Genomic DNA, 14,899 nt, shown 5'->3' on the forward strand with positions numbered 1-14,899 from the left:
CAAAATCTATTCATTCCAGATCAAATGGAAAAGTTTTTGCAATGCGTATTCATTCACAATATGACTCCAAATTTCAATTTTAACTAGACACGCCATTTTCTTTCGAAAGTTATGTAGAGCGCGCGACTAAATTCTAATTTATCTGGGCGTAGTTATGTGCACAGTAATAATGTTGTTGTTGTGTAATGATGAATCTATGCTTGTGTGTTTAGTTTGGAATACGGCATACATTCAGTTACTTTGTTTCTTGTAGTGTATTTTGTTAATATAATTAAGCATTAGGTAGAATAAGAAAATGAATATATAATGCAAAGGTTACCGTATTTGTATGGGAAAATATGAACTCGTTTTGTCGGATGGATATACTGCACTCCCAAGGTCGTGAAGTATTCCATCCGAAAACCTCGTTCACATTTTCCCATACAAATGCAGTAACCTATAAATCTACTTCACAATTACTCATTCTTAAGTTACCATCCTTAGTGGAATCACTGGAAATGCAATGTGCTCATTAATACTTCTTGGACTATATCACTATTTTGGGATTACTGTGAAAATTCGTTCAAGAACTGTGTGGATTATGTCATTGTGATACATCAAGACTATCAGCACATCGATACTTTGTAAGCTAACGATACAGTAGCACATTCAACATGGGAATTCATTCAAATCACCATTGGAACTCATCTGAAAGTCTATACTTTTGGACTTGTGATAGAACTTTTGGGACTATTTGGTATTTAACTCACAATATTGTAAGTTCTTTTTAAATTTTAACTTTTTATTCACAGGGAAAGAAAATATTTGTAGACTTTTACAAAACGTGTGGTTTTTGCTCTCTCTGTTACTTAGTTTAAGACCTAGGAGTCGAAACAAATGTATGTTACTTGTTGTTCATACATATATATATATATATATATATATATATATATATATATATATATATATGTGTGTGTGTGTGTGTGTGTGTGTGTGTGTGTGTGTGTGTGTGTGAAAGCAGAAAATCTAATTTCCTAAAAAACACAAAAAGCTTATCTTAAGGTCAATTCTGAATTTGCTTGACAGAGTAGCAATGACTCGCTGTCCTGTTTTTATCAATAACGTATTCCAATCGGTAGCAGATCAGAGAGTGTATAAATTCTAGGATGACAAAACGAAAACAGTGCATCTGTGAAAAGTGAAGAACCAAACATGCCCAAAGTATTGACATTGAATATTTTACAAGTATTTTCTGTTATAGTTTATCAAAGCGATAATTGGTAATAGGTCAGGGGTTGTAGGGGATCTTGGTTTTTATCATTTGTTTATAAGAGTTGTAAGATTTAGCTTTTAATTATGAGGGTTTGGTTTATATTTAACCCCCTTGCTTTACATCTTACCCTTACACTTAGTAAGTGTCAGTGCTGGATAATAAATGTGGATGTTTGAAGTAGACGTAGGCGCTGGTCAGTATTTGTGGGTGATGGTTAGTAGCTGTATGTGTTGGTCAGTAAATGTAGATACAGGTTAGTAATACGTATTGTTGGCCGGTAGGTGTGAGTACTGATCAGAACATTTGGGTATTTTCCAGTACATTTGGGCGTTGGCGACTGGATGTTTGTGATTGTGAGTATAAGTGAGAGTTAGTACATAGGCGTGGCACTGCTGAGTAGAGGTGGGTGTTGGTCAGTATGGATAGGTTTTGGGCAATCTAGATGGGTGCAAATCAGTAGAGGTAAATGTTCGTTAGTAGGTGCGGGTCATGGTCAGAATATTTTACATTTTCCCTTAAACCCCCACCCCTTCCCAATGGTAGAAATATGGACTACAGTTAAATTCCTCTTGTCGGCGCGGGATCATACTTTCAAAATGGCGATCATAATATTAATTCTCCTTGTCGGAATAAATTTGTTTCAGCCAGCTCGCTACATTACTAAAAGCTGTCAGCTATAGCCCATTTGTATTTATATCAGATTTTGCCTTGTAGGTAAACAGTGTGTTCTAGTACCTTGCGGGAACTATACCTTTATGTCATTTTTCTTCTTTTTATATTTCTTCTTGCATTTTAAGGATTCTGCACTGAAATAATAATAATAATAATAATAATAATAATAATAATCATGTCTCAACCGCTGAATAAGAATTCGTTCGTATACAAAGGACCTCTATAAAATAAAGATAATGAAAAATTTGTCAGACTTGCTGTCTTGATGCTCTTACATGCCTCATCGAGAAACTTCAAAACTGGCAGACAGGCCGTGCATTTTGTAATCTGATTATACCTCCCCCTTTGTTTGTAACCCTCTATCAATTTTTATATTTAAAAAGACATGAGATTTTTTTTAAATTGCACAGAATTTAATTCATTCATTGATTAATAATTTTAAACCTGATATGACCGGGGTGTGTGTGCCTAAAAAATTTATCGTCTGCGCGTTTCATACCAAATGGAAGTTTTTCAGTGTAAAAGACGACTCTGCTCGACGGTCATTTCAAGGAAGGGGTGGATACACGGCTACACATGTATGCACAAAGAAGGTAAATACTACGTCGTCTGCTTCCGATATTTACAATGTCGAGTCAAGCAAAGGAAAAGAATGACAACTACAAATCTGCCTTTCACGTGGATTTTAAAAGCCGTGAAATTTCTATACATGTAATACATTTGTCAAAAGGATTTATCAACTCTCAGCCTTACCTTAACTTACGTAATTATCCGGCAGTTACCAAACAGGACGAACTACGTCATTCTGTTTTCTGAGGAAAATAGACTCGACCATAGTGTGCGCAATATAACGCAGCGTTAGTATGGAAACTCCGTTAAACATGAAACGCGCAGAAGACGACAGTGTTATGGCCACCCTGGTCAGAATCAGCTAGAAATTATAAATCAATGAATGAAATGACAAATTGTGTCCATTTTTATCACAATAAAGATCTGCGTTATTGAAATCAATAGGGGGATACAAACAAACGGGGATTTATGCAAAAACCATAATAAACATTTGCATACAGTGGTACATTACACTATTCTTGAAAAAAAAAACTGCAACTAATTCAAAAAATTCAAGAGCTAAAGTACGAATTTAGTTTCCCGAATACCAATCTACAATTTCCAAACACTGTCGCAACATTTACATCCTAGTAATTTCAAATTGATTCGTTCATTTTGAATGTTTTATCTTTTCTTAAATGCTTCTGATATGAGGTTTAAATTAATTAAATAGTACGTGAATTTATCATTACTACGATTTAATTAAGGACCTGAGTTGAAAATTATGAGTCATTGCTACAGTTGTCATTGCTCTCTTGCTTTCAACGTCTTGTCGTTGTTCTTGTTCATGGTCACGAGATTTACAAATCTCATACCCAAACTTAGACTCATCTCAGTACTATAGAGTCTGACTGGCTTACGTCAGATCACTGACCAATCAGACATCAGCGTTTAAAACTGTCTGTGATTGTGACTTTTTATTTCCTGTAATTTCTAGACTGGTTGTCACTTTAAATCAAATGTCGTTCTTACTGCTGTTGGTCATGACAACTTCCATCTTGATAGTAAATGTCAGGTCTGAAACCCTGAAAAAGAAATTTTATAAACTTATAACATCTCTCTCTCTCTCTCTCTCTCTCTCTCTCACACACACACACACACACACACACACACACATCACTTGAGGGTTCAGTTCTTATAACTTTGTTTAAGTTTAAAACCAACCCGTCAATAAAGTCATGTGTTCTTAAAACGACTTTGTAAGGTTTAATATTTTAGCACTGCTATCTTCCACAGAGATAATATACAACAAAGATCATAACAGCTATGCACATATATGATTTGAACAAGTGCATAGATGACTTCATATTCTTATTATTTATTTATATAAAAAGTATATTAGCAAAGCAATACGAAATCATACCTTGTGTCATTGTGAACGCGAATACGCGAATAACCGCGTATTAGCTGATTGTTAGCACTCATAACTATGCGCAGACATGCGTTATTTCAACGTGAATAAGAACAATCTAGTACTGGCTGATAGTTATCACACAACTTTCTTTTAAAATTCAAAAGCATTTTAGACCGAACTCAGACCAAGTAATTTGTGTATCGCAGCCCCAGTAAATCACAGGATACGCAAACACGTGTTCTTTACATCAGATCTTTGCACATCTATTCCATTCAAGGAATCCGAACGGTGTGACAGCTCCTGCACAATCTATTATTTTTAAGTGCATTTACTCACAGCGTTTAAACTTAGAACGCTTTCTCTGAGATGTTAATTTTAATAAACTGGATTTCTTTTTCAGTCCCTCTTACAATATTGACCAACACTTCGTCACCTTTTACGCCATTCTTTGGAAGTGTTATCGATGAATTTGCTCGTCTACTATATGAAATTTGATTTTATTTGAATGATAACAGTTTGGTGGGTGTATTTTCATTCTGTTGGGTTTTGAAACTTTTGTATGTAAATTTCCACGGTACTTTCAATCAGGTGTTTCCGTATCGGTAATTTTCTAAAATCACATCTTTGTCATAAAGCAAATGAGTCTTATACTAATGTTTGAAACATGGACTCTTGTCAACCAAATTTAGTATGTATTTATTAAAGCATGATACCTCTCTTATGAAAGTGTACATTAACTTCTCTTCATTTTGTATAGTCTGAATGTAATACCAAAAAAAAAAAAACATGTTTAAATAGACATGATTGAGTGCGTGTATCATCTGTGTAAAGTATTGTTATATTTTAATATATTTTCATTCATTTTTTACTTTTCTTTAGCAGTAAAAGAAACAGCGAGAATACATCTGAACTTAAGATAAACAGGAAACGATAGAGATTTACAAAAATTTGAAGCCAAAACCTCTTCCATCCTTAGTTCGGAGTGCATGTAGTTAATGAAGTTCTACCAGGTATATCGTTTTAAAGCCGTGAAAAATAAGAAGTCACATTTTAATATCAATCAGTGCAATTAGAGATAGATTTTATATCCTTGGCAAACACGTGGCTTTGGAATTTCGGGCAATCGACAGACATTATTGATAGATATCTTGTGTTCAGCTTATGCATGATAGTAGTGAAGTGGGCACTTTACTACTCATGATGCCGTACAAGTGAAACAATGGAGTAGAGGAGGGTAGGAAGTATGAATGAGAAAAAGAAATTCCACTTAGATAAACCAAAACCGGCGTGAAAAATTTGGGGGGTTATTTTTAATTGTACTTCAAATACAATCTTATCAACTGCAGATATCTATTTCACAACTAAATTTGCCTTTAATGGAAGGCATTTCTGTTGACTTGTAGAAGATGATACGATGGATGTATGAAGAAATTAACTGCTACTGCAACATGGGGAAAAGCTCTTTTCACATTAGTTCAAGATAACTGGCCCCACCTTTTTTTACCTTCGTTTATTATTGCTTTTAGTTGTACTAGTACAAAAAAAAATTCATATGACTCGAAATGTTGTTCATGTGATGTTTTCGCGTATCAGTGTCCTTTTCTTATTATCTATCGTTGAAGTGGTCATACATCTCATGTACGAACTTAATGATTCAGAAATGTAATGCACGGAAAGTCGAATGAGTGAACATTACTGCAGTAATATTCTCGTCGAACTCAGAATTAATAGGGACCATTCAAAATCAACATGGAATAACAGAAATATACAACCTTTGAATCCAAAACTTGTTCCACTTCCATTACGGAGTGAAAGAAGTTTTACAAGGGATACATGTTTAAAGCCATGAAAAAAAGGAAGCCACATGAATAACAATCAGTGCAATTAGAGATAGATTTTATAGCCATGGCAAACATGTGGTTTAGCCATTTCAGGCAATTTACAAGGCATATATTTTATTGCCATGGCAAGCATGTGGTTTAGCCATTTCGGGCAGTTTACAAGGCATAGATTTTATAGCCATGGCAAATATGTGGTTTAGCCATTTCGGGCAATTTACAAGGCATTAATGTTCAACTTAAAGGTTAAACAAGGGGGACAAGAGGCATGATCAAGAAGACATTCCATTTAGATAACGCTTAAAAAACGTTTAAAAAAATGGAAGATATTTTGTTGTACTGTAAACAATAGTATCTACGGTAGATACCAGTTTCACAACTCGATGTGCTTAATAGCAGTCATTTCCGTTGAAAAGCAAAATATGATCTAAACGATATACATGTATGCACTGGAGAAACTATCTGCTACTGCAGTAATTTTCATGTAGATTGAATGAATGTAATGTACCAAATTTTCATCTATCTTAAATAAAAACAATACATACAAGTTTAAATCCTAATGAAAATATTCAAATCATTTCACTTTTTCATCACTTTCACCCATTACATGTAAATTCATCTGATAGCCCATCTAGGTATTCAAACTACATGTATATTTATTAAGCTGTTGGCTATAGAATAGGGCATCACGTGTTTCGTTGAGCCTGCATAAAAACAGTAGGTAAATGGTCAAAGTAAGCACGTGTCTAGTTTCTAAGAAGAAAGTGTCGCCTGGACATATACATTTGTGTTGTAATAAGAAGAAAGGTATAGCCAGTAGATGCATAGTGGATTGCGTTGCGTACATATCATTGTGTGAAAACATGTTAAGCAAACAATTTAAAAGTGGCTGGCAGAATGAAACCCGCAAATACTTATGTGTGATTTTTTTCTGTCTTTATTTGTTTTTAAAGCTCTCACTCTCTCATATGAAAATTACTGTCATTAAACTTACTATATTTTGTCAAACACCTGAATTTTCTAAGCGTTCATTGCTCAGAAATCTTGAATCTCTCGTAATACAATTATGACATTGCATTTTAGTGGACGGTTCTTCGAATATCAAACGGCATTATGTACAACTTAAACAGAGCAACATACACTATGTACTGCGGCTGAGCCAACAAGTACGTTCCACGCACTGTAGTGGACGTCCACAAATTACATAATTACATTGCTCTGACTTACTGGAGCAATAAATTTCAATCCGTCCGTTACAAGCCATAACGTGGGCAATCCACGAAGACAACGGAGTCATGTCCGTGACGGACACATCCTGAAAGGATTAACATTCACCGTTGGAACGTGGATTTTTCGAAAACTACGATGCCTGTACTGTAATACACCTAACTGTGGTCTGAGGTTGACATTGTCGGGGTGGGAGTTGGAGACAAGCGCCCCACTCCTCCAGAAATGCCGCATACGGCTTGCGTCTCTGATCGCCTCTGTCAACTAAAATCCAGCTCCTGGCCTTCGCGAGTGGCTTAGCTTCGAAGTCCGGCGCACCACGTTTTCCACTAACAGGAGAAGGGGTGAAGGCGGCCACTGGCGCCCTAAAACCAGTTGCTTCGGGTAGATGGGACTCGTAAACCTTGGATGGTAGCTCATCTAGGAGAAGGAAATCTCCGATTCCAAACCTCTGCTGCCTTGCGGCTATACACACTCATGGGAAAGGCTAAAGGAGTAAACCCCGACAGAAAATCCGGAGACGGAGTCCCTTAAGCGGTCTGACATAGACTTCAACGTCATTCCGGCAACTCCTGCGACGCCGTTGGTGCCAAGCTGTATCGACATTCATCGCTACCTCCGCACCAGGAAAGACTCAAAAAAGAAATAAGGAGACTCTTCAATTTTCAACCTGGAACATCAGGACCATGTGTCCTGGATTGCCCTCTGATCTACAGCAGATTGACGATGCACGTAAAACTTCCGTCATTGACAAAGAACTCTCCCGACTGAACATCGACATTGCCTGCCTCCAGGAGACTCGACTGGCTGACAGCGGCACCATCAGGAAAACCAATTACACGTTGTTTTGACAAGAGAAGCCCTCGGATGAACCTAGGCAGTACGGTGTAGGCTTTGCCGTAAAGAACAGGCTAGTCGCCTTCACTGAACCTCCCTCATCAGGTACTGAGAGAATCATTGCTCTCCGGCTGTCAATATCCTTAGGCCCGGTCAATATCTACACCATGTACACCCCAACCCTCTGCTTCACCCACTAGGAGAAAGACAAGTTCTATGAGGCTCTGGATCAGGCAATATCCAGTATCCCCAACAATGAAGGCCTCTACTTACTAGGAGACTTCAATGATAGAGTGGGAGCTGACCATGAGGCCTGGTCCACCTGTCTCAGCATTTATGGAAGGGGCAAGATCAACAAGAATGGTCAGCGACTGCTGAAGATGTGCTGTTCCCACAGCCTATGTGTGACCAACATTTTCTTCAAATGCAAGGAGATCCACCAGGTGTCATGGAGACACCCACGTTCACGCCACTGGCACCAGCTAGACCTCGTCATCACCAGGCGTGCGGAACTGGCCAGTGTTCTCCTCACTGGCAGCTACCACAGTGCCGACTGCGACACGGACCATTCCCTCGTGGCCAGCAAGGTGCGAATATTACCCAAGAACCACACCATGAAGAAGGGTCACCCACGCATCAACACTTGCTGTGCAAGCAACCCAGAGAAAACACAGCATTTCATCAGCAAACTGCAGGAAGCTCTCTCCACAGCGACAGCTGATGACACCATTGACTCCAAGTGGTCCCACCTCCGTGACTCCATGTACAATTCAGCCATCACTGCGTACAATAAGAGGGAGCGAAAAAATGTCGACTGGTATGAGGCAAATTGGGAGGAGATGGAGCCCGTGACTAAGGCAAAGAGGAAAGCCCTCCTGGCATACAAGCCTGCACCTAACCCCAGAACACTAAAAGCCCTCAGGACTGCAAGAAACAACGCCCAGAAGACCGACCGCCGCTGTGCCAACACCTACTGGCTGAACCTTTGCACCAGTATACAGACAGTTACCGACACCGGGGATGCAAGAGGAATGTATGAGGATATCAAGAAGGTGACAGGCCCGCCCCACCTCCAAGACAGCCCCCCCCCCCCAAGTCCAAGACGGGCGAAGTCATCACAAACCAGGGGAAACAAATTCAGCGATGGGTTGAGCACTAGCTGTATGCAACCCAAAACTACGTCACTGATACCGCAAGGGACGCCATTCCAGACCTGCCTGTCATGGAGGAATTAGACACACAGCCCACCCTGGAAGAGCCCGCAAAAGTCATTGATTGCCTTGCCTGTGGGAAAGTTCCTGGAAGCGACGGCATTCCGCTTGAATTCCTCAAGAGCGGGAAACGAGCACCGCTCCAGCCCCTACACGTATTCCTCTGCCTCTGCTGTGAACATGGATACATCCCACAGGACATGCGTGACGCCAACATCGTCACTTTGTACAAGAACAAAGGATACCGTAGCGACTGCAACAACTACCGGGGCATCTCCCTACTCAGCATCGTCGGAAAGGCTTTCTCCCGTGTTGCCTTAGCGCGCTTGTAGATCCTAGCCTTCCGCGTCTACCCAGAGTCTCAGTGTGGATTTTGAGCCGGCAGGTCAACTGTAGACATGATCTTCTCACTACGCCAGCTGCAGGAGAAGTGTCGCGAGCAGCAGATGCCCCTCTACATTGCCTTCATAGACCTGACGAAGGCATTTGACCTGATCAGTCGAGGTGGACTCTTCAGACTCCTGCAGAACATCGGCTTCCATCCCCCCCAAAAAAAAATATGCTTGCTGTCGTCACGTCGTTCCACGATAACATGCACAGTACAGTATGCTTCAATGGCGCAACATCGGAGGCCTTCGAAGTCATCAGCGGAGTCAAACAAGGCTGTGTCCTTGCGCCAACGCTCTTCGCCATCTTCTTCTCCATGCTTCTCCAGTACGCCTTCAAGGACTGCAGCGGGGGAGTCTACATACTTACCAGGGCTTACGGCAAGCTGCTCAACATCGCCCGTCTCCGTGCTAAGACTAAAGTCACAGAGGTACTCATCCGTGAATTGCTCTTCGCAGCCTTGACATCACACACGGAAGATAGACTTCAGCAGCTGGTGTGCCCCCTCTCCCACGCCTGTAAGGAATTTGAACTGACCATCAGTTTGAAGAAAACGAACGTCATGGCGCAGGACGCAGACTCCCCTCCCTCTGTCACCATCGATGGGTACAACTTGGAAGTTGTCGAGAATTTCACATACCTCGGGTCCAACATCTCCAGCTCACTCTCCTTTGATTCTGATGTGAACGGCAGGATTGCCAAGGCAGCAGCAGTGATGGCCTGACTTAACCAGAGGGTCTGGAACAACCCCATCCTCACCGAGAAGACCAAACTGCGTGTCTACCAAGCCTGCGTGCTCAGCTCACTCCTCTACAGCAACGAAACATGGACCACCTATGCAAGACACGAGAGGAAACTCAACAGCTTCCACCTGAGATGCCTGCGGCGCATTCTGTGGCAGGACAAAGTACCCAACACAGAGGTTCTAGAATGCGCCAACATGAACAGCATGTTCTCCATTCTCAGCGAGAGGCACCTTCGCTGGCTAGGCCATGTCAATAGAATGGACCCATGCCGCATTCTCAAGGACCTGTTATATGGGGAGTTAGCAGAAGGTGCATGACCGACTGGACGACCACGTATGCGCTACAAAGATGTTTGCAAGAAAGACATGAAGACGGCCAACATCAATGTCAACGACTGGGAGAGCTGTGCTAACGATCGTTCCACCTGGCGTCTAGCTGTCAGACAGGGAGTTCAAAAGCCGAGGAAGACAGAAACATAAAGCAAGCTGAAAAGAGAGCTAGAAAAAAAGAGAAACAAAAGCTTACTCTGGAGCTACACCATCGTCTCCCGTAGACGGACGGATGCCAAGCAATACTCCTAATGGCTGATGGGTCAGCACAGCGATGAAAAAGTTTAGAATATTATCAACAAAGCTGATTTAAAATGAACATAACTTCGTCTAACAATTTGTTTTAAATCAATGGATAAAACTGATTACCTCTTTCTCGTATACGTTGCCTTGTTGATGTCGGTACTCCGATAGCCTGCCGTAGAAAAGGAATCTAGCTGATAGATTTATAAAACATTGGTCTATGTCCGTGATGTAAAGCATATACAAATATAGATAGTATCAAATATATAATTATAAGTTATAAATACTTAACGTAGGTACATCTTTCATTTTACTGGACATGTTGGCACCAAATCTTTACATAAGCAAATTATTTCTATAAGATAAAATAATAAAGTAAACGAACATCCTTAATTTCTTTTTAATATATACAAAGAGATGTCCATTTTAAAGAATAAAATGTTTAGTTTGCATTTAAAATCGCACTCGCGTACGACTGAAAACTATCTCACGCAGTTTTCTTGCGATAGTACTTTACGACGCGTGAGAGAAAGTGGTACTGCATACTTCCGGTGCAAGTAAAGTTTCAAAAATATTATCTAGAACACGAGAGGAAATAAGAAGAGTGGGAAAATGCTAAATATAATAAGATGTTTTGCTATCTTTGTAATTTTTTCATTTGTAACTTTAAATCATAATATTATTTTACTCGTTATAATTAAATCCAGAGACCAAGCAGTGTGTATCCTTAAGTTAGTTAATGATTGATGAAAATAATTCCATGCGTCCCCTAAGTTGTCTGATTCTTACCAAAATTAGCATAAACTATTGTATGATGTAAATTTCATCTTGACAAGAAGATTTCTCAGTCGCATCTTACACATCAGTATATTTGTATGACTAACCCTCAATATAATATTTGCATATGTCATCAATCTCAACGATATTCACACACACACACACACACACACACACACCTACATACATACCTACCTACCTACCTACCTACCTACCTACATACATACATACATACTCTGAGTGATTTCGAGTCTTATGCTCGGCCAATGTGGACGCGTGAGAAAGCTTGTCAGAGCTTCCTTTGGGTTGGTGGTTCTTCAGAGGTTTCCCCGGGTTCTTCCTCCTCCATGTATGGCATATAGTATGCTGAAAAATGGGGTTTAACACACACACACACATCCATCCATCCATCCATCCATCCATCCATACATACATGCATACATACATACATAACATGCATACATACATAAGACATCTCCAAATCCTAATCATTTTTTCATTCATTAACTACCAACCTAATTAAGACAAATTAGAACGGACATATAAAGTAGATATTTTTTATGGCACTCAATGAATTGTGACAACTGGTGTGGTATCAGTCTACTCTCAGTGTCCAGTAAATCATCTACAATATCAAGTTTTACTAATCAGTCGGGCCATCGACAGAAACCTACGCCGAGAACAAGCGATGTTCAGATGAACGAAGAGGCCAAATATTTATTTTGCGGAGAATAATAGAAAAGAGCATTGAGTGGAATGCGCCAAAATGTAGTATGCTTCATTGACTTCTCTAAGACCTTTAACAATACAGACCGTAACAGCTTGTGGGACATTCTAAAATCCTGTGGCCTTCCTGAGAAGATAATCAAGCTGATAAAACTGTTTAATGAAAAACTTGCAGTGCAACGTCATCATCTTCGTGGCAGGCCACGGCTGATAACCCGCTAAACTTTATTACCCGTGGCTCTCTGTGTTGAGGCTGTGGCTGTATGTTCCATAGGTTACAAAGATGATTGAATAAGATAACAATGATAAATACTCCATTTTTCTTTATAACATTCTTACTTAAGTATGTATGATGATCTATATTAATAACTAAAACTATACAGTAAAATTACACGCGCTCTTTATATTTTTTTGCACTTTCGGCAAGGGGGTATAAAATAAATAAATATGTAATAAATCATGGTTTCATACGACGGTAAATACCTGTTTTCTATATGTGATTATATTTTTTTAAAAATTGATTTAAATCATAATGTGAAATAAAAATAGGTTTAGTCCAATTTATGAAAATGTGGACACGATTTAAATTTCATCATATTGCAATTTCGGGCAGAAACTTTGAGAATCAGTGACCCATAAACACATAGTAAAGTAAAGCAAGTATGCAATAATTTTAGCCTGGATTAAGGTCATATGAAATTTGATTTTAAAAAATGTTTTACCTACCTTGGATCAGGCGGTCCTGAATATAGTACATGAGGCCCGTTTTGCTGCAAATTAGAAGGGATGATCCTTTTTCAGTGTATCTATATAGATTAAAAAACTTACGGGTCAAGTAAAATAATGATTATTCAGAATTCATGCACGCGCATTACATTGATTTTCTTATGTTTTGATATGCTTTGGTCATATATAATTTACGTTGATACTTAAACATGACCATTGATGAAACTTACATTCTGCATACATTACTGTGTAAACTGCAATGTCATAAAGAATTTACATCATGCATGAGTAGGCAGTACACGATGATGATGATGATGATGATGATAATATGATGATGATGATGAAAATGATGCATAGGTCATGAAGGGGATGTCTTAAGGGAAAACGGAGCCTTAAGGGAGAACGGAGCTAATTAATTGAAAATTACTATACCTTTCTCGCAGAATTTGCATCCTCAGGGATTCTAGATTTCTTCTGCCCCATGAAGTGCCTTAAGTCCGAAATCTAGGCAAATGTAACCTGTGCCATCCAGCCTAGGGACTCACCAATTGATTTTAGGAGTTGAAGTTAAGGTGGAGGCCTGTGATTTGTTTTAAAAATATTTCCAGCCTTCAAAGAGATTGAAAAAAAAAAGGGTTTCTCTGATTTCTTCATAAAAGAACCTAAATAAATATTCTGGCCAGAAATAAATCCGAGTCCTCCCACCCCACCCCATACACACACAATAAAAAAGCATTAAATGGTTAGTCTTTATCTGTGGTCTTTGATAAGACTATACAGCTGCGTGTCAATGTGTGTGTGTGTGTGTGTGTGTGTGTGTGTGTGTTTACAAAGATATTACTGAAACTTTATAAAATCAACTGACATTTATTCTCTCTCTCTCTCTCTCTAACAAAAACGTATATGAACGTGTTAAATACGTATATCACCAAATCTACCTTTATGTTTAGGGGGCCCCGAGTGGCCGAGTGGTCTAAAGCGCTCTCCGTTATGGATCACTGCCATCTCACCTCTGTCTGCGGCGGTTCGAGTCTAGGATTCAGCCAATGTGGGTATGTGAGAAAGCTTGCCAGTAGCTTCTCGTGGGTCGGTGGTTCTTTCCGGGGTTTTCCCGGGTTCTTCCTCCACCATTAATACTGGCCGCCATGTATAGCCTATTGTGTGCTGACAAATGGCGTTAAGCCCCAAAACAACAACAACAACAACCTTTATGTTTAGGTTTAAAATGCGGCATCCATGCAAGGCCGATATCAACAAACCTAATGCTTACACATGTAATTTTATTTCTTATATTTTAGATAAACGTCCACGCTAGGCCGAGTTTTTCCAAACCAAATGTTATGTCATGCCCATATATTTTTTATGTTAAAAAATATACATCACGCGTAGACCTATTTTAGTCGTCACACGCTTGAGAGAAAACCACTACAAAATAATGCAAAGTGAAAATAGATGTCTCGTTCAAAATCAATGATATAGTTGATTTGTTTTCAACATTAACAAAAGTCAACACAGATTATTGTTTCTTTTCAAACCCATAATTCTTACAATTATGGTGGTATTCGAGCAAACGTTTGTTTGAAGAGTAAAAAAATTGCCTGTGGCTTGGTAAGATTTTAACTAACTAACTACTAAGAATGAAATTAGTAAGGGTATTAATGTTACACACCGTTAAAATATAACTTACCAAAGCTAAAGGTTGGGAAAAAATACATGATTAAATTTTAGTTCCCCCTTTAATCGACCTCCATGGATAAACTTTGATTTTCTTCCTTGTCAGCTGTCTGTACATGCCAACATATGTATGTGCTTTATCTACCAACTTACATGTATACGGTTATAATGCTTTAATCCAGTGGTTCCCAAAGTGGGTGGTACCGCCCCATGAAGAGGGTTACAGAGGGGATGGGAGCTAATGCTGAATAATGCAATTTACGGGTTAAGGTAGGGGGCGCTGAGGATAAA

At 39.3% G+C, this 14,899-nt stretch overlaps 1 protein-coding gene across 5 annotated transcripts in view; it reads right to left on the bottom strand.

The window, feature by feature from the left end:
- LOC149797539 (uncharacterized) overlaps window positions 1-14,899 on the bottom strand; it is an 84,529-nt gene that overhangs the window by 69,103 nt on the left and 527 nt on the right. For 2 of the 5 annotated variants that reach the window (XM_089962397.1, XM_089962394.1), the window contains exons 2-6: window positions 13,367-13,543; window positions 12,935-12,978; window positions 10,832-10,877; window positions 3,506-3,558; window positions 2,004-2,058 (exon numbers count right to left, since the gene is read on the bottom strand). In XM_089962397.1, the coding sequence (XP_089818523.1) occupies window positions 2,004-2,058; window positions 3,506-3,558; window positions 10,832-10,877; window positions 12,935-12,978; window positions 13,367-13,417 (249 nt within the window). In that variant the 5' untranslated portion in view covers window positions 13,418-13,543. Of the gene's footprint in view, window positions 1-2,003; window positions 2,059-3,505; window positions 3,559-10,831; window positions 10,878-12,934; window positions 12,979-13,366; window positions 13,544-13,872; window positions 14,087-14,621; window positions 14,773-14,899 lie in introns of those variants that run through there. The other 3 variants (XM_089962395.1, XM_089962396.1, XM_089962398.1) reach the window with 3 other exon arrangements.

Source organism: Sinohyriopsis cumingii, chromosome 6, assembly GCF_028554795.1.
Source record: "Sinohyriopsis cumingii isolate HCF-2022 chromosome 6, ASM2855479v2, whole genome shotgun sequence".
NCBI lineage: Eukaryota > Metazoa > Mollusca > Bivalvia > Unionida > Unionidae > Sinohyriopsis > Sinohyriopsis cumingii.